Here is a 25,685-nt window from a genome sequence, read left to right on the forward strand (position 1 = left end):
ATCACCACTGGGATTGTGCTTAATGAGTTCATTCATATGAACACACAAGGAAAGACACACACACACACACGCACACACACACACACACACATGAAAGCACACACGTGCGCTGCACACACGCACTCTTCAGCATGTCTGGGGGCTCTTAGGTCTTATGTCTTTTCTTTCTCCCTGTTGCTCTCTCCATGGCTCTCAGTGTCTCTTGATGGAGAGTCATGGTTTAGGCCCTAATTTAACTACAAAGCCACAAACACTTAGTCTTGCACCAAATTCCTGATGTGCAGTGACTTTGAGAGTCCAAGGACAAGGCCAAACTTCCCCTCTCTTCTTTAAACAAGTCAAAAGCATATTTTTGGCTCTAGAGAAAACCTTTTTCTTTCTGGATCCACTCTTCTCCCCTGCAAAGTCTAGTCTACAGTGGAACAACAGTGCCCCCTCATGTCTTACTTGCGTGCAATATGTACAGGAACTCCATTTTTAACATCAGTGCAGAGCAGTAGAGGAGACCCACTGAGATCAACACCCTGATGAGATTCTAACTCGAACCCTTTACAACGGTGGAGCATACTTTTAATTGACAGCTCTAACTTCACCCATAGAGAACATGACTGTTTTGCCTTTCATGCACTATGAGGGGCACTGGTACCGTAAAGGATGGTGGAAGAGTAATTTGCTATAGTTGGGAGAGAGAGGGAAGAACATTACGGTGCAACATGTTTCTTGCTGTAAGAATAACTTCAACCAGGGTTCTTTGAGGACACATAATAGAGTATGAGGAAAACAGAGCAGGTTTTTCATGCTGAAAATTATAAGTGTATGAATTCATAACACATATACAGGCATTATACCAAGCAGTGCTTTCTAATTTTCCTGTCGGCTTGAGTCCTGAGACATTCTGTAATTACATGGCTGTAGTCTCTCTAAATAGGCTTAGGCTGGGGGAGGTTATGTGATATCCTGGCAATGGCAGAATGGTATTTTTATTTGTCCTCATGGTCAGTGAATCAGTCTTTCGAAATAGTGTGTCTTAGTAACTGGTTTGGTGTGTTCCATGCCTGTCTGCCTGTCTCTGTTTGGTCTCTAGACTCTCTGACTGGGACAAAGAACAACACTAAGGATACTCCAACAGCCACCCACATCATGAACAACCCAAAACCACATTGGTCATGGGATTATTTGCCACATAGGATGTCCCTCCTCCATCATAGCTTACATTCATAGCCTACAGTCGTAGCCTATATTCATAGACTACAAAGTACACATAACCTACACAGTATATTTATAGCCTACAAAGTACACATAACCTACACAGTATATTTATAGCCTACGTACTAGTACAACACCTTCATAATAACTGACTAGAATTCAGCATGTTCTGCAGGGCAAAATTACTGACAGTGGATGAGGGTAAGGAAGACAAAAATTCAATTAGTCTTCATTATCACAAGAAATTGATAGTAACCTTTTTTTCAGATTTATTTATTTATTTATTTAATCTATAAAAAGGCACAATCTCTTGGTGAATCATTTTGGTTTTTTAGATTCTGTAACAAGAACAGCACAATAACATTATATATATTTAAGTCCAAGTTTTTTTGTTTATCACAACACACTGTTTAATGCTAAATGAAAGATTTGACTGTATAATGATTTCAGCTGCCAAAGACACGACGTTTAAAATAGTGAAAAATAGTTAGGCTCCACATTTCATTGATTACAGCCTAACAATTACCCTAAATACGGTATATGTTGCTTTTGGATCTCGTGCGTACAGTAGATAGTAAGCAACTTCATTAGGACTAACAAAAAAGGCATATTTTCTCAAGTCAACCATTTGAAGTTACAGAAGATGTTTTGTATCACTTTAAATCCCTTCTATTGCTCCAAATCCATCCAAACCACACATCTATCTAATATCACAACACCAAAAAAAGAAACGTACACAGGAACTGATTACTTTACAAACTGTATGCTTAATAATTATTCTCAGCAATACCAATCTCTCTAGTTTTTTGTGGAGTTGAACAGTTCTGACTGAACTTTAGCACCATGTGTCTTACAAAAGAAAACCTAGCAACATATTCACATTGTTTATAAGCAGGCTAAGACTTACATTAAAATGTATTCATTATAGTCCTTATAACCCAGAGTCTATCAAGGTTTGAGGTTAAAGATAAAACCTAAACTACAACAGTGTCAGAAAATGATACTGTGCAGGTCTAAATGTCCTTAAAAAGTTACACTACGGTCAAACACACAATCATCCTGGTTTTGCATAGTGCGCAGTTAAGAATCACTAAGATAATGAGCATAGATTAAACACACACACACACGCACACACACACACACACACACACACACACACACACACACCCTTGTCACGTGCTGCTACAGCACCCTGAAAGGATTGTTCTGAAAGGACCAGCTGCCAGAGTCTCTGGATACTGTAATGGTAGCATGGAACTTCTCTCCAGAATACTGTAAACCCTGGACCAATGTCCATATTGACACGGAGTCTAACTACTTAACATCAAGTCATCACAACTGACAAATAACGACAGGATCCAGTCCATTAAAGCTAAAAATCGGTCTTTGTTGCAAGCATGAAATAGATGTGTAGAATGTTGTTTTCCTTTTGTAACTCAGTGGTCAGTTAGGGTTTACAGGCGACTGGCAGAGAGACGTCCGGGAGAGGGGCTTCTACTGCGACTAAACCCCTGAGAAAGAGAGAAAGTCTGTCACACAGAGCATTTCTTGCACCTCTGGATTTGAGATGAAGTTACTCTCTCCCACTAATACAACATCTAGGAGTTGCTGTTTTGTTGTTGTACTTACCCCAAGGGCTCAGGGTATGCATGGATGTATTTTGGTGGCAAAAGAAAAGTCTTAACACGAAATCACACATGCACAGCTTTCATCTAGTGTGCTTTCCCAACTGCAACTCCCCTGAATATTTTCTTGCATCATAAAAACCCTGGGCTGACACATCTTTCCAAAGAGTTTCTTGATATTTGTGACATTATTTTAACGTGTTAGGTCTCAGTCGTCGTAGTAACTTACGAGAGTGCGTGTGGGGCTGCCAGAGCGAACGGGACTGCAGCTCCTGCTTCTGCTCCTCCACTGGAAGACAGCAGAGAAACACCACATGAATCATTCTGCATTTTTTTATTGTGATCATGCAATAATTGCTCAAGCAATACCTATGATTCTACAGTAGGGAATGAAGGTGCATCAGTACCAGAGCTCCTCTCCTGGTGACTGCCTCTCCCTTCACTATAACACCGTCCCCCTCCACCAGTGCTGGCCACACATGGTACGCCACCAGAGGAGCAGTAAACTCAGAGTCATAGCTACGACGGTACCTGGTAGAGAGCGAGAGAGGGAGGGAGAGAGAGACAGAGAGAGACAGAGAGAAGAGGGAGATGTAAATACGTGACCAGGGTGACATCTAGTGGTAGGATTAGGAATTGTACATCTAACATCTTGTTTCCTGTAACTTCATGAAGTCAGTGGATGCAGACTGACTTGTTGTCGCTGTAGAGTTCTCCACCGCTGGTGAAAGCCAGGTCCAGAGGAGGGTCCAGTGTCTGCATGGCGAAGGCCACTCTGCATGTCTCCCGGATGAAGCTGTTGATCAGGACAAAGTCCACCTCCGGGGGGAAGGAGATCCGTGGGTTTACATTCATAGTGTTGATCACGTCCTGGGAGAGGGGAACACATCCCAATACACTCTGACACACATCTCCTATTAACAAACACTCAATGAACTACAGTGCGTGAGACTCTTGAAATTGGAATGTAAAGGTGACTGGAATCTACAGGTTTTTGTAACATGTCAGACATGTCAGTAAGAGAGAAAAGTGTAACCCATACATTAACACTGGCCTGCACGTCGTAGAGGTCCAGGTTCCTGACGACATAGTCCACCACAGAGTCCTCCAGGGTCTCTGGCCCCAGGTGGGAGGGTGACAGGGTCTTCTTCACTCGCAGCTTGAATTGACGGTAGGCCAGCTTGGCTGCCTGGAAGGCCTCCTGACAAACATACACACACACACACACACACACACACACACGCACACACACGCACACACACGCACACACACACACTCACGCTCAGACAAAGGGATTAGAGATACTGTATGGTATAGGAGATTTACAGAGAAACCAGAACCTCAGATCTGACACATCAAATTGGATGAAAACAAGGTCAGGTGGTTACATGTGCTAGGATGATCATCTCCAATACATTGTGAATCACAGCTAATCATCACAGGTTGTACTGCATGTAGTGTTATTCCATAATGTACAGGGTATCCAGATGTCATACCACAGTGGCAATGAAGATGATTCTCTGGACCATCTCCAGGTCGTCTATGTAGCGTCGGAGCAGACTCTGGGCCTCCAGGCGCTCCACAGCATACAAGTCACTGAAGCGGGACACCAGCCTGGCGTGGCGGGACGAATTAGTGAGCTGGGCCCGGGTGGGAGACTCACTCTTCAGCGGGCTGGAGGGGCGGCTCTGTCTGGGCAGGGGGCTGGGGGAACAACTCCTCACCAACCTGAGACAGATAGAAAGGAAGAGGGGAGGGATGGTTGACTTATGCCATGTTAATATGATATCTGAGTGAGTGACCAACAAAATCAATGAGGGCCCCCTGGAGGTCTCCTGGGCACGTATCCTGCGTGCCCGTCGGTAAGTCAGCCATGATTACTACATGTTTAGATAGCTGGCTAGACTAACTAAACTAATGTACCAATCTAACAAAAATGACTGACCTTGTGTATTCTACTATTCTAACTCTCAACAGTAAGTGACTGAGTTCCTAAAACAAAATGTTGTTGTTTGTTGTTTGGATTTTTTATTTGAAAAAATTGACCAAGGTCTGACCCTCTGTGTCCTCATTTGTAGCTACGGCCCTGTGTGTGTGTGTGTGTGTGTGTGTGTGTGTGTGTGTGCGTGCGTGCGTGCGTGTGTGCGTGTGCGCGTGTGGGTGTGCGTGCGCGGTTCCTGATCACCTCTCCTGCAGCATGCTCTTCTCTGCTGTGAGGAAAGACACCTCATCCCTCAGCAGACGCACCTGCCTCTCATAGTCATCCAGAACATCCAGCTTCCTCTTATAGCTCTCCACCTGGTCACGGGCCGCACGCAACCTGACACACACAGATACACACCATAATAACCTCCGAACATACACATCAATAAGCCAAAGAGGACAAATAATGTTCAAATGAAACTTGTACAATATTGTATTACAGTATTTATCCCTCACTCTGCTTTCAGCTGTAGTATCTCATCCTCTGTGGCCAGCAGAGTTGTGGCTGACATATTTTTTGTGTTGTCCAGTTGCAGATGAGCATCCGCCAGTCTGTAAACGCATTCAACATACCAGTAGGTGAATAAAACAGAGACCAGAAAGTCAGCCATACTAAAGTAGCCTGGGGCAGACCGATTTGGTTGGATAGAAATGAGTAGGTCTATTGTATAGATTAATCATTTGCTGTATGTTTAGTGCAGACTTACTCCTGTTTGACAGAGTCCAGCTGCAGGTGAGTGGAGCACAGCTGAGTCTCCATCTTCTGCATGTCGTTCTCATGGGAGGCAGACAGCTCCCTGATTTTCCTCTCCTTCTCCACAGACTCCTGCATGACAACACTCCTCATTTAACCTTGATTATCACTGTCTGATTTAGACTATGTGACAGGACAGCATAATAGAATAGAATAAGTTAATGAACGTACAGTAGCTAGATCCATAAATAACAGAACAGATTATTTCACCTGGATGAGGTTGAGGCTGGTGTCGTTGGTGACAGAGGAGGTTGCCATGGAGAAACAGGTCCCCAACCAAGGCAGCAGGCGTGACTTGAGCACATCCACTCCTGCATAGTGACCACCTGACTCAAAGGAAAAGGAGACATTATTAGAGAATGTCAAAAAGAGAGGGGAGTTGTGAGAAGCTTGGACACATACCCTCTCTAGCAGTGAGGTTGAGGATGGTGAAGAGTTGACCCTGTATCTTGGAGGTGAGCTCCACCAATTCACAGCACCTGTTCAGATTCTGATCACAGGAGATGACCTAGGAAGGTGACAGACACTGTATGAAAATGATGTACCATCACAAAAGGGACACACATTTTAAAGATGCAATGTATTCTCAATTGTGGGGTCAACAATGTAGGACTTAAAAAAAAAAAAATTCAACATTCACATGGCTGATTGATTAGTGAATATCTGTATTGATCATATTGAATTGAGGGATAGACTATATGTGCTTTTAAAATGAATGATCTGTGACTTCCAGGCAAATGCACTGGTTGGTCTCTGGAGTATCTCTGTGTGATAATGCATGGGTTCTATCAGGACAAGCGTTTCAGGTTCACACCAGAATGCTCACGGGGGCGTGCTCGAGCCACTCGCTTTCAGAGTCAGCAAGGGTTTCACGGTCGCCATGACGACTAGCGTCTATAGCAACCAAACTTCGCCAGAAAATCTATTTCATCGAAACAATTGAATTCCTTTAGCCTCTACATTGTTTCAAAAACGTTCCAATCCATTGTCAATGTGATACATTGTAAAAAAAAAGATATATATATATATATATATATATATACATACCAAATAACGATTCCAAATATATTTTACTATCTGGTCAAGAGTGGCTTAATCAAGTAGGCTAATCAAGTTATTTTATATGGGTGGACAGAAATTCTATAGAGGAATCACGTTAAGGGAAGAACGCATTTGCTGAATCAAACAGTGATTCATTAAATATGCTATTGATTTTCACACCAATATCACATTTATTATAGCCAAGACTAATTTAGACAATAGCCTAAACTATTACATGGATCAAATGATTGCAATAATCATGTGTCGCCTACCTATATTGTTGGTTAGGCCACTTTTCCGCCAACAGATTTAGGGCAGAAATAAATTATTCATGACTTACATGGTAGTCCTTGTACCAGGACTCAAGTTTGTCCTGTAGAACGCTGAAGGAAGATGTGTTCACCAGCCTCCTTAGCGAGTCGGCCATGTCTGCTCCTTCCCTAATCTTGAAAGGTTCAAAACGCTCTTGGACAACCGTGGGATTTAATCTGAGGCGAGAGCGCCCGTGACAGGCGCGCGCTCCCTTTTTATACCCGCCTTAGAAATTCTTGCCCTTGATGTTTTGTCCACAAGTACCATCTCAGTTGTGGCAACGCTTTTTACTCATTTTACTCATATACAGATTGAGAATGTTTGCTGAAGCCACTTGCATGGTTTTCAGTAATAGTCTGGTTATTCCTGTGAGAAATGTATAGACCGTAAGCGTCTTCTGCCGGTTCTTCCTTTATGATGTAGGCGCACAAGTGAAGTAGGCTGTCTGTGCTGTAAACGAGACCATTGTAATGTCATACTGTTACACACGCGTGGGCGTTTGGTGTCGCCTGCCGTTAATGTCATAAGTGGAAGATGTGAAACACAGTTTTTTTTCAGAGGCCCATTCAATTTCGGATGACGTCAGTATTAGTGGGACAAATCGGTTATAGGCCGTTTGTGTTTTAAGGTAGGCCTACTGTATTATGGTAATTTTGTAACCCAATCAAAATAAATGTTATTTTGGTTTGTTGCTGAATGTGTTCTGTGCTTGAAAAAATGGTTTTGGTTAGTGTGACATCATCATAGTGTGTGTGGTCAGGTTTCCTATATGAGGCGACCTGTTGAAACTCATGAAAAACCGGCGTACATATGAAACCTTTGACAAAGGTATAATTCTGTCAATTATAATTAATTATAAACGATTTAGCTTGTTGTGTTAAAACAAACTGTTATTCGTAGTGTTTTAAAATATAATAACTATTCATGTAAACAGTTATTATATTTTATGAAAACCAGATTTATAGTATTGTCCCACTTCCCCTGATTGGTGTTTGATGAATCTTTAACAATGTATCTTTAAGGAATGTAAATATATTTCTTGCATTAGATATTCTAAAATACATTGACATATGTTGTTTTAGTTGTTCATAGCATCTCTGAATCGATTTTATACACTATACAGCATAGGATGAGGGTGGAAGGAATTAGAGGGAAAATAACAAACAAGGGTAGGAAAGGAAATAAAGGAAGCACAATGACATGGAAGAAAGAGACTATAGAAAGAGGCTACATTAATTATGAAAGGGGAATTTGGGGGGTAGTAGAGGTGTTTCAGGATCAAGTAAAAGCTGTGCAGACTCCCAAGAGCGTGGAATGTCCCTCAATACATTTTCCAAGGGCATGGGGAGGGTTTAGTAAAAGTTTATTGTCACAAAATTGTGAAAACAGTGTGTTATCTACAAGCTTCTACAAATTCTACAGTCTTATTGAAGTGGGACACGAATGTATTTCTAATGAGAATACAGTGTCCCAGTTCATTTATTAAAATGTCCCCACTAACACCGAAAGCCACGCTTTAGCAAAAGTGTCGGTCTGGTGGTGTTTTAGGAGCTGTGGCATCCACTGAATAATACATTATCAAGTTGTGTCGTCATAATATCTCTGATAAAACCTTTATTAATTGAAATAAACATCACTCAAGTAGGGATAAAACTGATGTTGATTGTCTGTGGACTGTAGTCTATTTGGAAGCCCTGCATGGAAGAAAATATGAATGGACAGGCTTTATATGGACTTTCTTATTTTGGAATCCTGTTGCGGGCCTTTCCCATTGGCTGGTTTAGCCAGGAAGGAACCATCTGTGATAAACATGGCCTGTAGTCTACAGTGATCCAGCTATGAACAATTTCATAAAAAGGCTTCCAATTCCACCTGCTAATATAACAATTACCCTAATAAAAACCTCGTCACAAGTATTAAAACTGGCCAGATATTTTATTTATTTGAATGAAGTGGTCTAGTCCACTGTCTTTCCGGACTCCGGAGCTGTCAAACGCTTTGAAAGAGGGGGAGGGTGAACATGGCGTCTGAGCAGGTCTGTTTCCATTATGACATTATTGTTTTTCTACATTTTGCATTCCCGTTTTGTTTCCCAAATGTCGGTGCTTTAGATGTAGGCATCTATATGCACTACGAACTCATTTGAAAGGAATTACGGTATTCGGTCGGGCGTTGTAAAGCGTATGCGGAATATCCATAGTACGCTATCACGCTTCCAAGCCCTGTACTAGTAGTCTGTTACGCTTTTTATGATAGACATAGCTCGAAATAACGGCTTGATTGCCGCAGTTTTTCCACGGCATTGGAAAGTTTAAACTGGTTGTATTACCCCAAATCATGAAGTTATCTTTTCAGAGTTGAATATGGACCTGGACTATTCACATTTTTTACGTGGAATATAAGTGTACTTTATTTTTAGTCATTACCTACAGACAGAGAGACCCGGGTGTTTAATTGCGCGCATTCCTGTCACGGTTGTCGTAGGAATGAGCGGACCAAAGTGCAGCGTGTGTCGTTCCTCATTTTATTTAAATTGTTTAACTCTGCAATAAATAAACAAACTTAACGAACAAAAACAACAAACCGTGACGCAGAGGTGAAACATACACTACTCAAAAACAATCTCCCACAAACCCAGGTGGAAAAAAACCCTACTTAAGTATGATCTCCAATTAGAGACAACGAGGACCAGCTGCCTCTAATTGGAGATTATCCCAAACAAACCCAACATAGAAATATAAAACTAGAACCTAAACATAGAAATACAAAACATAGAAAAACACCACCTGTCACACCCTGACCTACTCTACCATAGAAAATAACATCATACTATGGTCAGGACGTGACAATTCCTCAGAAGCAACCTGTCTATCCAGCGACGCCTGCATAAAGTCTAATAAAATAGAATGTGGTGGTTTCAATATGTGGTTCTGTTTCTCTGTACTCAGAGATACAGTATATTTGTTACATTGTAACTACATATGGCATTTAAATAAGCTGTCAATTGGGTTGTTACGATGTATCAACTACAAGGTCAACTAGACTGCAGAGTGAAACAAAATAACATGTGGTAGTTACAATGTATAGAACTCTTAATGTTTAATCTCACACAGAGTGGTGTACAGTGAAGTCTATGCTTTGATTGATGGGGACCACCCAGAAAGTGTTGTTTGTAGATGTCACAGCAGTATAGCATGCTAAAGTTGGGTGAGCCTACTGAGCCTTGACATTGCTGCTGTTCTGTGTGTTGAAGGAGAGTTCTAATGGGCCTGTGAAGAGGTCCATGAGGGAGAAGGCCATGGAACGGCGGACCACCAACAAGGAGCACAACAGCAACTTCAAGGCAGGCTATGTGCCCATTGAGGAGGAGCGCCTGCACAAGACAGGCCTGAGAGGACGCAAGGGCAACATGGCTGTCTGCATCATAGTCCTGCTCTTCTTGCTGGCTCTCATCAACCTCATTGTGAGTGCCCAATGACACACAAAGTATCCTCTGCATAATGTAATCATTCTTATTTATCTAAATTCACTATTTAACTCGGGCGAGTAGCATGCATGGTATCATCAGAATGTTAGTTATGGATATGTTATAACTAGTTCTGATTATGACAAATCAAATAAATATATCTGAATCTCTGACATTTGTCCCGTCTCTCAGATCACTCTAGTGATATGGACAGTGATCCGCATCGGGCCCAGTGGTTGTGACAGTATAGAGTTCCATGAGAGTGGGCTGCTGCGCTTCAAGCAGAAGGCCGACATGGGCGTGGTCCACCCACTACACAAGAGCACTGTGGGGGGCAGGAAGGACCAGGACCTGGTTATCACCGGCAACAACAACCCGGTGAACTCAGGCAAAACACACTCGCTTAGGCAAAACACACTCACTTAGGCAAAACACACTCACTTAGGCAACACACACACACACACACACACACACACATACACACACACAGAAAAGATTCAGAACACACAAATACATTGGTATAACCAGTCTATACACACACACACACACACACACACTTCCCAAGTCTGATTAATGTATTCCTACCCAGATATGAATACATTAATCAGACTGTATGCTCTTACATGTATATGGTTTTTGTATTTGTGTTCCAGGTGGTGTTCCAGCAGGGCTCCACTAAGCTCAGTGTTGAGAAAGAGAAGACGTCCATCACCAGTGACATGGGCATATCCTTCACTGACCCCCGCACTCAGAACACATTCTTCAGCACAGACTTTGAAAACCACGAGTTCCACCTGCCCAAAGGAGTCAAAGTACTCAGTGTGAAGAAAGCCTCCACAGAAAGGGTATATTCCAGGCCAACAGAAGCCATCTAATAGAACATGTAGCACCACAAATAGTGTTCCTGTAGATAAAATACATTCTAGTATCCATTCCTGTCGTTGATTAGTATTTTTTTTAAATCCCAGAAAAAGTGGTAGATCTCTGAATACTCTCTCTGCTTTCAGATCACCAGCAACGCTTCCTCTGACTTGTCCATCAAAGGGGACAGCAAGGCCATCATCCGCGGCAATGAGGGGGTCTTCATCATGGGCAAGACGGTGGAGTTCAGGATGGGAGGGGACATCGAGCTCAGAGCTGTGAGTGTTACCCCTTACCCAATTTGGTCTACATATTTATCAGGCCCTTTCCTCGGGCCCCCCAGACATTTCACATTTTTCTTTTAGCCCTAAACTAGCACACCTGATTCAATTAGTCAAAGGCTTGATGATTAGTTTACTAATTGAATCAGGTGTACTAGTTTAGGGTTATAAAATAAATGTGAAACATCTGTGGGGGGGGGGGGGAGATGAGAGGTGAGGAGAGGGTTGGGAAACCCTGGTCTATGGTGTATTGTATTCCATTAAAAGTTATCGTTAACAAGGTCTTTCCCTTTGCAGGAGAACAGTATTGTTCTGAACGGGTCGGTGATGGTGAGCGTCAGTCGCATGCCAAACTCCTCAGTGGGGGCCAACGTGTATTTCGACGAAGGTCTGTTGAGGTACAAGCTGTGTATGTGTGCAGACGGCACTCTGTTCCGTGTCCAGGTGAAGTATCAGAACATGGGCTGCCAGACCTCAGACAACCCCTGTGGAACGGCCCACTAAAGAGACTGGAAGACAAACTGATGTTACACCATCCATCTTGTCCTACAATTAACAGACGGTCAAGTATGGCCAACCAGTGTTGAAATACCCTAGAACAATGTGCAGTGCATACTGCATAAACATTCAAAATGTAACACCCAGAAACACTCACTTTTTTATGGTGGCCTTTTTGTTTGTCTGCATATCCGCTTGGCCAAAGATAAGAGCTACATACAGTATTATAATTTTGTTTTGTTTAGACTTAAAGCAGCTCACTATATGAAGTAACAACAGACACAGCACTCTAGCCATCCAGTATTATTACCAGTGCTCTGGGTATTTATATTGATAATGATTTACTTATGTATATTTCCACTGGCAGCTGTGTGTGACTCGAGTACAAGTCACCCTGTATCAGGCATCAGCCACTGATCACTTAGCCACTATATTTATGTTTTGATTATGGTTAGTTAAGGAGTTATGAGTTGGAGTTAGTGGGATATGTGCAAGAGTTAACACTTAAAATATGAAACATAATTTTAGCTGTCCAGTATTACTGATTTCAGGCGATAATCTGTGCTTTATGAGATTACTTTTAGTGCTCTCTACATTGCTATCTACAGTGCATTCAAAAATTATTCAACATTTTGTTACGTTGGGTTACAGCCTTATTCTAAAATGTATTCAATGATTTTTTTCCATCAATCTACACACAATACCCCATAATTACAAAGTGAAAACAGGTTTTTAGAAATTTGTATTAAAATTAAAAAACAGAAATACCTTATTTACATAAGTATTCAGACCCTTTGCTATGAGACTCGAAATTGATCTCAGGTGCATCCTGTTTCCATTGATCTTCCTTGAGATGTTTCTACAACTTGATTGGAGTCCACCTGTGGTAAATTCAATTGATTGGACATGATTTGGAAAGGCACACACCTGTCTATATAAGGTCCCACAGTTGACAGGACATTTCAGAGCAGAAACCGAGTCATGAGGTCAAAGGGATTGTCCGTAGAGCTAGACAGGATTGTGTCGAGGCACAGATCTGGGGAAGGGTTCCAAAAAATGTCTGCAGCATTGAAAGTCCCCAAGACCACAGTGGCCTCCATCATTATTAAATGGAAGAAGTTTTGATCCACCAAGACTCTTCCTAGAGCTGGCCAAACTGAGCAATTGGGGGAGAAGGGCCTTGGTCAGGGAGGTGACCAAGAACCCGGTGGTCACTCTGACAGAGTTCTAGAGTTCCCCTGTGGAGATGAGAGAACCTTCCAGAAGGACAACCACCTCTGCAGCACTCCACCAATCAGGCCTTTATGGTAGAGTGACCAGACGGAGGCCACTCTTCAGTAAAAGGCAGATGACAGCCCGTTTGGAGTTTGTCAGAAGGCACCTAAAGGACTCTGACTATGAGAAACAAGATTCTCTGGTCTGCTGAAACCAAGATTGAACTCTTTGGCCTGAATGCCATGCGTCACGTCTGAAGGAAACTTGGTACCATCCCTACTGTGAAGCATGGTGGTGGTAGCGTCATGCTGTGGGGATGTTTTTCAGTGGCAGGGACTGGAAGATTAGTCAGGACCGAGGGAAACATGAATAGAGCAAAGTACAGAGATCCTTCTTGAAAACCTGCTCAAGAGTGCTCAGAACTTCAGACTGGGGCGAAGGTCCACCTTCAAACAGGACAACGACCCTAAGCACATAGCCAAGACAACGCAGGAGTGGCTTTGGGACAAGTCTCTGAATGTCCTTGAGTGGCCCAGCCAGAGCCCGGACTTGAACCCGATTGAACATCTCTGGAGAGACCTGAAAATAGCTGTGCAGCGACGCTCCCCATCCAACCTGACAGAGCTTGAGAGGATCTGCAGAGAAGAATGGGACAAACTCCACAAATACAGGTGTGCCAAGCTTGTAGGGTCATACCCAAGAATATTTGAGGCTGTAATCGCTGCCAAAGGTGCTTCAACAAAGTACTGAGTAAAGGGTCTTAATACTTATGTAAATGTGATATTTAATTATTATTTTTTTTTTAATACATTTTGAAAAATGTCTAAAAACCTGTTTTCGCTTTGAGATTATGGGGTATTGTGTGAAGATTGATGAGAGGGGATAAACAATTTAATCCATTTTAGAATAAGGCTGTAACGTAAAACAAATGTGGAATGAGTCAAGTGGTCTGAATACTTTTGGAATGTACTGTACATCTGCCTTCTCATCCTTTATGTGCCAAACATTGTCTCTTTGTCTTCACAAGGGAAGAGATTGGAGTGTCTTTAGCTACGATGCCAAATGGAATACATTTTCATGTGTCTATAATATCATACTGCCTAATGCTCAGAAACAGGAACATTTTAAGATATACTACAGATTAATGCAGTCAGCTGTTTTTTGTTGGGGGGGTGGTATTCATGGGGCTTTTGTGTTTGTTTCAATTATACATTTTGACAACATTGGTTTGAAACAAATATCTTTGAGTGACATTTTGTGCAACATAACATGAGTGGCAGTGCTACAAGTGTGATGTGTATTTACTTTGTGCTAACTGGAGTGTATATTAAATTGTTGCTATGGTAACAATGTGGTCATCATCTCAAGCAGCAATATGGACTCCATGCCTTTATTTATGTATGTATTCATTGTTTTCCACTGGAACCTTGAGAATGACCTTTTGGAAATGTCCATTATTTATTAACTTCCATGTTTGTTTTAATAAAGGGTTTGCTGTGTTTGAAAGGCCCTGTAGTCAGTATTTTTATTCTTGTCTTTTGTCAATTTGCAGTTTTATTTTCATGTTTAAAACCCCCCTTTTTGTGCCCTATCCCACAATGCCCACTTGGAGGTGTTATGCCACAATTAATTTAGTGTGTATTACATTCTATGTTTATTACATTTCACACTGTAAAGGGGCTAAATAACCAAGATTTCTTTTTTAGCTTAATTCAGTTCCAATCCAGGGATTTATCAATCAATAATAAATCCAAACTGGGCTTAGTTGACCTTGTGATGAGGATTCCTGGCAGCACAGTTACCTATGAAGGAGAGGGTAATAACATCCTGGTAAGACATTAACCATGCCATGTGAATGATTGAGGGAATCTGCGAAATGCTTATGTCATTTTTGTGTATGTGCATGTCTGACTCAACATGGCAGTACACACTGCAGACTTTGATCTGAAACTACAGGAGACAAAGTAAAATAATATGCTACCTTTGCCGGTGCACTGGGTGGGGAGAGAGTGAGAGTCACAAGTTCGCTTCGGTTGTATACAATGCGGACACGGAAGGGTGAGTTAGAATTTTTTTTACGTATTCATTTAGATTTTTGTTTATGACGTGTGCCAATATTGCAGTTTGATTTCTACATTTGAGAGTAATGTGTATGTTTTGATTCCATTTGGGTGTTTTTGTATGTGTTTAGAAGTATTAGATTAATATTTAATACTGTATGTGTTCAGATTGTCTTTCATGTTGAAACTCACATTTCGCTAACTTTAGTTTTTCTCTCTTGTTTTACCTATATAGGCACAGGGCTGTTTGTGATGGCCGTGTCTCAGTGGATGTTCTGTGCTGCAGTGCTGCTCCTCCTCATCCAGGGGCTCCAGTGTTCTCCCGTTCCCCCTGCTTGTCCGGAGCCCTGCCTTTGTCAGAAAGATCTGCTAAATTGTTCCTTCGCTGGCCTTTCCCAGGCCCAACAACATGTTCCATCCACTGTCACTGAACTAGATCTATCTCACAACCTCCTGAAGTCCATTACCCCCTCATGGCCAAGTTGGGGGCTTAAGAATCTATGGCTTGGACACAACAGCATCACTCACCTGTCTCTGTGTGTGCGGAGGACCTGGAGGGGTAAACATTGGAAAATCCCCCTCTCACATAGCCGAGGGAGATGTGTGTCCTGGGCCCCAACTCTGCAGCTGCTCTCTGCTGAGAGGAACCAGCTAGAGATGATTCCTGAAGGTGAGTCTCTCTCACACACACACAAATACATAAGGAATTGCTTCGCTGTACTATACATGTAGTTACACTAATCATGAAAATGTGACTTTGCCTAACACACATACAGTAAATAAGCACACATGCTCACACACACACACATTCCCACCCATACGCCTATGAATGATTATCCTTAATAATTAGGACTTTGCTCTATAGGAAAATGATTAAACCAGCCCTGCCAATCACAAAAATAACTTGACAAATCATTGCACAATCTTCAGCCAATCTTTAGAGGCTGTTTACTGACATTCCAATGGCTCATAAGAGGGTGTAAAAGTGCAATGATTGTATTTTAAAAGAGAGCCACACCTCAATCATCATTTTACAGTAGTATTTAATCGCTCTTTGTCAACATTCCATCAGAAGAGTTGAACCTTTGAGTTTTATATATATTCACTGGTGACTGAGTGTTTTCTCCTAGTTTGAGGTTTGTGAGGACTGTGGGCAGTTTTTATGTGAGCTCTGTGAGACAGACAGAGGCCTCTCTATGCTGCTTGATATTCTGCTCACAGTCTCCCAGTGCTCCTCTAATGAAGCCCAGGCCCACAATGTCTCACTTCAGCTCAGCAGTCTCACCCTAGAGAAAAGAGGAGACTGGGGAGACTGAAAATCATAGTGTGAAATAAGTGCTGTCAATAGAAAATCCTTGGCTTTAATCAGTCATAACAGTACACATATTTCTACCCAACCCCAGCGATTTGTTTGTAGTCCCAGGCAGTGGTGTAAAGCACTTAGGTAAAAATACTTTAAAGTGCTACTTAGGTCATTTTTGGGGGTATCTGTACTTTACTATTGATATTTGGACAACTTTTACTTTTACTTCATTACATTCAAGTATGACAATAATGTACTTTTTACCCCATACATTTATCCTGACACCCAAAAGTACTTGTTACATTTTGAATGCTTAGCAGGACAGGAAAATGGTCCATTTCACACACTTATCAGGAGAACATCCCTGGTCATCCCTACTGCCTCTGAATCTGGCCGACTCAACAAATTATGTCTGAGTGTTGGAGTGTGCTCCTGGCTATCCGTAAATAAATACAAAACAAGAACCTTGTGCCGTTTGGTTTGCTTAATGTAAGCTATTGGAAATTATTTATACTCTTACTTTTGATTCTTAAGTATATTTTTGGGTAACACTTTACTTGACACCCAGTGTCATAACACAATATGACATGCTTATAACAGCTGACATAACTTGTCATACATAAACTGTCATGACCCATACATTTACACCTGCTGTGACATGCATTGCATTATTTTATGTCTGGTTATGACACATAGTACATAAGAGTGTCAAAACCCACATTCATTCAAATGAGTTTTTCCCCTGCCAAGAAGTTTCCTTTTGTTTGAAAGTTTGTTTCTTAAATCCTTTGTTGTTAGTGTAATGAATTCTTTAGTCATGTTTTTTTTAATCATATTTTAAATAGTTTGTAGAAAATACACTTTATGACACTGTCATGAAGCATTATGACCATCCTGTGTTACTTAACTTGGACTAAGAAAATACACTTTATGACACTGTCATGAAGCATTATGAGCTTCATAATTATATAAGCCAGACAGGCCTTTCCATGTACATGCCCTTATATTAGTCATCAGTCAAAAAGAGGGTGTCTGGTCCTGCTCCTGACATCTGCTCCTGCATCCATCCCAGTCATCAGCAACAGAGCATTGGGGTAGGTGCATGTCTGACATCAATGTGTGCGCAATTACAATTATAATTTAATATGGTCAATACATTTAAAAAAAAATAAATATATATATATATATATATATATATATATATATATATATACACAACATAAACATACTGTTGACACAGGCTATGATGTAATGGAATCTTTTGCCTTGGGTGGTAGGTTTTGTGGATTTTGACACTCTTATGTAGATGTCATAACCAGCCATAAAATAACTACCATGGTAGGTTGTGTGTGTTTTTACACTATTTTGTAGGTGTCATAACCAGCCATAAAATAACGCAATATGTGTCATAACAGGCTATGACATGTTATGTCAGTTTTTCTGACATATTATGACATGGTTATGACGCTAAGTGTCAAGTAAAGTGTTACCACCAAATACTTTTAGACTTTTACTTAAGTAGTATTTTACCAGGTGCCTTTAACTTTTACTTGAGTCATTTTCTATAAAGGTATCTTTACTTTTACTCAAGTATGACAAGTGGTTACTTTTTCCACAACTGATCCCAGGATGGAATGTATAGCGTAGTTAAAAACAAAGCGGTTACAAGTACTCTACCATGTTATTGTCAATCACTCAAATACTGTTAGACCTGTCAGGTATAGGGAGCTGTAAGGGAAGGTATTCATTCATCTCAGGTTGGTCTGCTGCTTGTAAAGCTCTGAGAGGAATGTCGGACTGCTGCCCTTGTATAGAACAGTACAAAGGTGAGCAGGGGACTCACACCTTACAATTACTATCCTCTGTGCATTTACACTGAGGACAAACAGGGGCCGCCCCAGTCATCTGTGTAATTACACCAATGTTACTCTAATGTTAGGACTATCTTTGTGCTTTGTCCTTCAGGCCTGGGAGGCAGTGAGTTCCTACAGGTGCTGCAGCTCTCCCACAACAGGATCTCTGACCTGCGACCTGGAGACCTGAGCAGGTGCCCCCTTCTGAGAGAGCTCCACCTGCAGCACAACCGTATCTCCAGCCTCCACCCACAGGCCCTGAGGGACCTGCCAGAGCTCAGGGTAACTATACACGTGATAACTACAACATCATAACAGCCATTTTGTTATCCTTTTCTTCCCACCTGACCAGATTTTTGATATTCATGTTCATAATGTCATCCTTCAAGGTCCTGGATCTGAGCTTCAACTTGTTGACCACGATCACTCCATCAGCCTACCTGTCGTTGCGTAACCTGAATGCTCTGGTGGAGGTGAGTGGGAACAGGTGGAGGTGTGACTGCAGCCTGAGGAGCTTGAGGAGGAAGATGGCCTACGACAGGGACAGGGCCCTGCAGCAGACCTGGAGGGGGGTGGTGTGTACGTCCCCCTCCACCCAGGCAGGTAGAGACCTGTTACACCTGGAGGACAGTGACCTCACCTGCTCTACAGCTGAGAAGAGGGCGGGGCTCCACCAGGATGTGACAGTGGATAAAGGGACAGAGATCCTGCTGCCCTGTGGCTCTCCAAAGCAAGGTAACACACTTCTTTCACTTCTGATACATTACACCACGGTCTCCCAAACTCGGTCCAATCACAGTAAGGTCCAATCACAGTAAGGTACTTAATTGTTATCCAGAATTAAAAACAGATGCATTGGACCTTTCATTTCTTTGTTTGTGTGTGTTGAGTATATAGCTAACAACCATGCGAATTGTAATCACACTTTATAATAGTCTCCCACTGTTTGTGTATTTGTTCTAGATTCAATATGGTGGACGCCCAATGGACAAGTTCCTGGGAGCCAGGCAGGCCTGCTGATCAGTGACATCACAGAGCGAGACGCAGGACTGTACGTGTGCGTCTCTGGGCCAGACGAGGAGTCTGTGTCTGTATTCAACCTGCGCGTTCACAAGACACAGAGGAAAACCAGAGACACAAGGAGTTTACTCAGGGAGCGGCTACAGATGAACACAGAGTTAGGCAGCATCCATGGGGAAGGTCAGGAGACAGACCTGAACTCTCTAGACCTCCACAGGTCTACCCAGAGAACACAGTCTGACTTGGTCCTGGCTGTCTGCCTGTCTGTGTTCATCACCTTCCTGGTAGCATTTGTAATTGGTGCTCTGACCAGACCTCTCCTGGACGCTCTCTGGAGGAGGTGCTGTAGCTGCTGTAACCGTACCAAGCAAAGCGCCTCCCCACCACAATCGGTCTCCTCTGCTGGGCAGGCCCCCTACGACAACATGGCCTATTCAGATGAGGATGAGCGAGAGGAACTAGGGACACACAGGGAGAGGAGAGTGACATTTAGCGGACATCCTTCAGAACTAAGGGATCAGAATAGCATTCCATACTATGATACTTTGGCTAATGGCATGCAGGACAACCTCGCTGGGGAATATGATGCAACATATGAGAATGTTCAGGAGAGGGATACCTCACACCCCTCCCTTGAGGTCTATCACCCGCCTGAGGAGGAGAAGCCTAGGGCACGGGACTCTGCCAGCTCAGGAAGCCTCCGACATGACAACCCAGAGACAGACACTCACAGTGGAGACCTCTCTGATATGTCTCTGAGTGAATCACAAAGGGGCGCTTACTCAGGCCATACCCACGGCATGGAGTTTGAATCCATCCCTGACCCAGAACAGTTGCAGGGGTGTCGAAGCTCGTCTGTGTCTTCACACTCTGGCCAGGAGAGTCCAGATAGGGGTAAGGATATGAACTGGCCCAAAGACAATTTGCCTCAGAGACTGGAGGAGCGCAAGACCCAGAATAATTCCTGGGAGCATCGAACCCCCCAGAAGGAAGACGACTCCTTTGAGCGGAGTTCAGATTTCCCTACGGTTAAACCAGTTGATGTGCCACAGATCAACATTGGCAGAGTGGGTGAGATCCCTGGATTTGCTTATCTCAACCCCATGGATCCTGAGCTGTGGAATGACAGCGGAGAGAGCTTTGAGTTCCCTGATTCCATCCAAAGTGCATCGGCACGGTCCAGTAGTCAAGATCTCTCAGGTTCTGCTTTTGCCGATCAGTTGAGAAAAGAGTATGAACAAGCGCGGAATAAAGAAACGCTTGTGAAAGACCAGAGGGAGAATGATAAGTCCAGCTCCAGCAACTCAAGTGACAGTGGGAATGAACCTACAGAGTACACGGTGAACCCAGAGGCGGAGGTAGTGAAGGAGAAGGAGATTTTCCAGGATGCACTGCTTACACATGATAGCACCACAGACCTTGCTGCAGCGAACCCCTATCTCAAACATGATGTCAGTTTGGACAAGCAGCACTATAAGGACCCCGTCAGTCCCTCTCCAGATGAGGAAGGATTTCATGTGAGTGAACCGAGACAGGGAGTTCAACGCTCTCATGTGTTTTCAGAGCACTCTGATTTATCCAGTGATAGTAGTGATGAACCCACAAAGTACACAGTGAACAGGGATAGTGATGAGGAAGAGGAGGATGAAGCTCAAGTCCCAGCTGTCACACACAAAGGTCCATATCTCAGTCTTGGAGACATTAATGTATCTTTGGCCCCAAGAAAAGCTCTCAATATTGGCTTCTCTGAGGATGGTTTTCAATATCAACCAGAGCCTGAGACAAGGTTGACTGGCTTGGATCTAACCACCCAGAGTGCCATCAGCACAAAGGAGCCCCTTCCCCAACCTTCATTGCCCTCAGATGTGGCAAGGGTTGAAGATCCACCAGTTTCAGTCTACATCCCCAGAGTCCGTAAGCGTTTAGATATTCAGCCTCCTCAGGAAGCTTCACCTGCTCCCGCAAAAACACCACCACCCTCTGAATCCTCTTCCAGCAGTGAGAGTGAAGATGAGACTACAGATAACTCAGTGAAACTTGACAGAGAGGTCCCAGATGTGTCACAGAAGAATTCATCTCTCAGTCTTGGAGACATTAATGTCTCTTTGGCTCCAAGGAAAGCTCTCAATATCGGCTTCTCCAAGCAAGGTTTTCAATATCAACCAGAGCCTGAAAAAAGGTTGACTGGCTTGGGTCTTTCTTTCCAGAGTGCCATCACCCCAAAGGAGCCTTCATTGCCCTCAGATGGGACAAGGGCTGGAGAGTCTCCAGCTCCATTCTATATCCCCAGCCTCGGGAGACATCTGGATATTCAGCCTCCTCAGGACACTCCACTTGCTCCACCACGAACACTACCACCCTCTGGTTCATCCTCTTCTAGAAGTGAAAGTGAGGATGAGACTACAATGAATCAAAAAAGGGAAGAGAAGTCTCAGGTCCCAGATTCATCTTTCATTCCTGCAGGCATTGATGTCTCTTTTGCTCCAAGGAAAGCTCTCAATATTGGCTTCTCCAAGGAGGGTTTTCAATATCAATCAGAGCTTGAGACAAGGTTGACAAGCTTGGATCTCTCCTCTCAGAGTGATATCACCCCAAAGGAGCCGCTTCCCCAACATCGATTCCCAGAAGGGACAACGACTAGAGAGACTCCACTAGATATCAGCCTCAAGAGACGTTTAGATATTCAGGCCACTCAGGAAACTCCACCTGCTGCCCCAGGTTCACGCCCACATGCTGGTTCATCCTCTTCTAACAGTGAAAGTGAGGATGAGATGACAATGAATCAAAAAAGGGAAGAGAAATCTCAGGTCCCAGATTCATCTTTCATTCCCGAAGGCATTGATGTCTCTTTTGCACCAAGGAAAGCTCTCAATATTGGCTTCTCCAAGGAGGGGTTTCAATATCAATCAGAGCCAAGTTTGACTGGCATGGGTCTAACCTCCCAGATTGCCATCAGTACAAAGGAGCCCCTTCCCAAATCTTCAATTCCCTCAGATGGGACAAGGGATGAAGAGTCTCTAGTTCCACTCTATATCCCCAGTTTCAAGAGACATGTGGACATTCAGCCTCCTCAGGAGACTCCACCTGCTGCCCCACAAACACCACCACCCTCTGGTTTATCCTCTTCTGGAAGTGAGAGTAAGGAACTTGACAGAGAGGTCCCAGATGTCACACACAAGGATCCATTTCTCAGTCTTGGAGACATTAATGTCTCTATAGCCCCAAGGAAAGCTCTCAATATCAGCTTCGCCAAGGAGGGTTTTCAATATCAACAAGAGCTTGAGACAAGGTCGCCTAGCTTGGATCTCTCCTCTCAGAGTGATATCACCCCAAAGGAGCCGCTTCCCCAACATCGATTCCCAGAAGGGACAACGACTAGAGAGACTCCACTAGATATCCCCAGCCTCAAGAGACATTTAGATATTCAGGCCACTCAGGAAACTCCACCTGCTGCCCCAGGTTCACGCCCACATGCTGGTTCATCCTCTTCTAACAGTGAAAGTGAGGATGAGACGACAATGAATCAAAAAAGGGAAGAGAAATCTCAGGTCCCTGATTCATCTTTCATTCCCGAAGGCATTGATGTCTCTTTTGCACCAAGGAAAGCTCTCAATATTGGCTTCTCCAAGGAGGGTTTTCAATATCAATCAGAGCCAAGTTTGACTGGCATGGGTCTAACCTCCCAGATTGCCATCAGTACAAAGGAGCCCTTTCCCAAATCTTCAATTCCCTCAGATGGGACAAGGGATGAAGAGTCTCTTGTTCCACTCTATATCCCTCGTTTCAGGAGACATGTGGATATTCAGCCTCATCAGGAAACTCCACCTGCTTCCCTACGAACATCACATAACTCTGAATCACCCTCTTCCAGCAGTGAGAGTGAAGATGAGACTGCAATGAACCAAAACAGAAAAGAGGAGAAAGCTAAGGTCCCTGATGTCACATATAAGTATCCATCTCTCAGTCCTAGAGACACACCCATTAATGTCTCTTTTGTTCCGAGGAAAGCTCTCAATATCGGCTTCTCCAAGGAGAGTTTTCAAAATCAATCATCAGAGTCAAAGTATGAGAGTATCACCACCACAAATGATAGAGGTTTTCAGGAAGATGCCAAGCCTGCTCCCAAAGCATCAATATTTTCCTCCACCTCCTCAGAAAGGGCGAGAACTGAGGAGCCACCAGTTCCACTCTACATCCCTGGACTCCGGAGGCATCAGAATATCCAGCCATCTCAGGATGCTACACTTGCCGAATCACCCTCTGCTAGCAGTGAGAATGGAGATGAGCTTACAGAACACACAAAGAAACCAGGGAGAGAAGTCACAGGTTTCTCGCTCAGTCCTGGGGACACACCTATTAATGTCTCCTTCGCCCCAAGAAGAGCTCTCAATATCAGCCTTTACAACTCAGCCAGTACCACAGATGAGGTGGAGAGGAAGACCGGAGCAGAGGACAGGTGGGAAAGGCCAGGGCTTGGTGGTCTGAAGGCACTGTCAGAGACACGAAGGTGGGACACAAAGGACAGTTCTACAAACATGAATGTTTCTTTCTCTCAAAGGAGTGCTCTCAATATCAACTCAGACAGCAGCACAGATGAGGTGGACAGGAGAGCCAGAGCAGACTACAGCAGTCCCATACTAGAGCGTAGCATTAGCAGAAAGGACGGAGGCTTTAAGGAAGAAACCAATCCCTATCCCCAACGGTCTTTGCCAAAAACATCACCCTTTTTCTCCACTTCCACTGATGAGGCGAGGCCTATAGAGTCTCCACTCCAAATCCCCCACCATAGGAGGCGTTTAGTTGTAGACGTTCAGCCCCACCTGGCTCCACCTGCTGCCCCAGGAACACCACCACCTTTCCCAGAGGGAGAAGAGGCAGCTGGTTCTGGATGGAGGAGCAGGGGACAACAGAGGCGGAGAGCCATGGATGGATTTGGCAGTACTTCAATGACACAGGGAGATGAGGGAGAGAACTATATGGGGTTATTGGCTGCTAAACCATTCGGCACAGCTCGTCAGTATCAGAGCGTTACCCCAGATACCATTATGGCCACACAGCATAGTGAGATCTCTGAGAGGGATGGTTCTGACCTGACCTTCTCCACTGTAAGACACAGTGAGGCTTAAGACCAACTGTATTTGTTTGTGCTGATTTAAGAAAAGTTGCATTTAATATTGAGAAAAACACAGCAGATGAAAGAGATTAAAGTTGGATTTTATATTTTATTACAGAATTATACTGTTCTTACATTGTTGTAAAATATGAGTAATTTGTGCTGGAAAACCAGACATGTTTCTCGTAATGGAAATAGCTGTTTATATGACTTTGAATGATATAATAGACTGAGGGATTGTAAAGGAGGGAGCATTAAACACTGTTTGAATTTCCCAGATTCACATCCTTACCTACCTTACTTGATACACAAATCCCCTTTTTTCTTTGCCACAAAATATATCTTCATGACACTGCCTCTCCACATGATGTGTATGCACAGACTGGTCTCATAGACTAGACGTAACATAGTAAACATAAATCCGGGACACTGAAATTAGTATGATACACTATTTATACAAAAGTATGTGGACACCCCTTAACATTACTGTTTTCAACTATTTCAGTCACATCCATTGCTGACAGGTGAATAAAATCGAGCAGACAGCCATGCAATCTCCATAGACAAACATTGGCAGTAGAATGGCCTTACTGAAGAGCTCAGTGACTTTCAACGTGGCACCATCATTCTGATGCCACCTTTCCAACAAGTTAGTACGTCAAATTTCTGCCCTGCTAGAGCTGCCCCAGTCAACTGTAAGTGCTGTTATTGTGGAGTAGAAACGTCTAGGATCAACATTGGCTCAGCCACAAAGTGGTAGGCCACACAAGCTCACAGAACGGGATGCCTGAGTGATGAAGCGCGTAAAAAACGTCTAACCTCGGTTGCAACACTCACTATTGAGTTCCAAACTGCCTCTGGAAGCAACATCAGCACAATTACTGTTTGTCAGGAGCTTCATGAAATGGGTTTCCATGGCCAAGCAGCCGCACACACGCCTAAGATCACCAAGCGCAATGCCCAGCATTGGCTGGAGTGGTGTAAAACTTGCCGTCATTGGACTCTGGAGCAGTGAAAATGCGTTCTCTGGAGTGATGAATCACGCTTCACCATCTGACAGTTTGTCGGACGAATCTGGGTTTGGCGGATGCCAG

General features: G+C 43.4%; 3 protein-coding genes across 3 annotated transcripts; 2 read left to right on the plus strand and 1 right to left on the minus strand.

Moving 5' to 3' along the window:
• Window positions 1-1,463: 1,463 nt before the first annotated feature.
• spata18 (spermatogenesis associated 18) lies at window positions 1,464-7,400 on the minus strand. Its single transcript, XM_029750835.1, has 12 exons — window positions 6,950-7,400; window positions 5,971-6,076; window positions 5,779-5,894; window positions 5,522-5,640; window positions 5,271-5,366; window positions 5,017-5,151; window positions 4,328-4,559; window positions 3,874-4,032; window positions 3,526-3,701; window positions 3,239-3,362; window positions 3,061-3,120; window positions 1,464-2,717 (listed from the first exon to the last, which is right to left on the minus strand). Exons 1-12 carry the CDS (start codon window positions 7,034-7,036, stop codon window positions 2,661-2,663), a joined length of 1,467 nt encoding a protein of 488 aa, XP_029606695.1. The 5' UTR covers window positions 7,037-7,400; the 3' UTR covers window positions 1,464-2,660.
• A 1,423-nt stretch (window positions 7,401-8,823) lies between these two features.
• LOC115192394 (beta-sarcoglycan) lies at window positions 8,824-12,727 on the plus strand. The gene is made up of 6 exons (XM_029750838.1): window positions 8,824-8,956; window positions 10,175-10,384; window positions 10,580-10,765; window positions 11,041-11,232; window positions 11,395-11,526; window positions 11,827-12,727. The coding sequence occupies exons 1-6, from the start codon at window positions 8,942-8,944 to the stop codon at window positions 12,031-12,033; spliced, it is 942 nt and encodes a 313-aa protein (XP_029606698.1). The 5' UTR covers window positions 8,824-8,941; the 3' UTR covers window positions 12,034-12,727.
• A 2,376-nt stretch (window positions 12,728-15,103) lies between these two features.
• Window positions 15,104-25,018, plus strand: LOC115192395 (uncharacterized). Its single transcript, XM_029750839.1, has 5 exons — window positions 15,104-15,300; window positions 15,538-15,972; window positions 18,571-18,740; window positions 18,848-19,193; window positions 19,422-25,018. Exons 1-5 carry the CDS (start codon window positions 15,285-15,287, stop codon window positions 24,602-24,604), a joined length of 6,150 nt encoding a protein of 2,049 aa, XP_029606699.1. The 5' UTR covers window positions 15,104-15,284; the 3' UTR covers window positions 24,605-25,018.
• The last annotated feature ends 667 nt before the right edge of the window (window positions 25,019-25,685 follow it).

This window comes from Salmo trutta, chromosome 4 (genome assembly GCF_901001165.1).
Source record: "Salmo trutta chromosome 4, fSalTru1.1, whole genome shotgun sequence".
Taxonomy (NCBI): Eukaryota; Metazoa; Chordata; class Actinopteri; order Salmoniformes; family Salmonidae; genus Salmo; species Salmo trutta.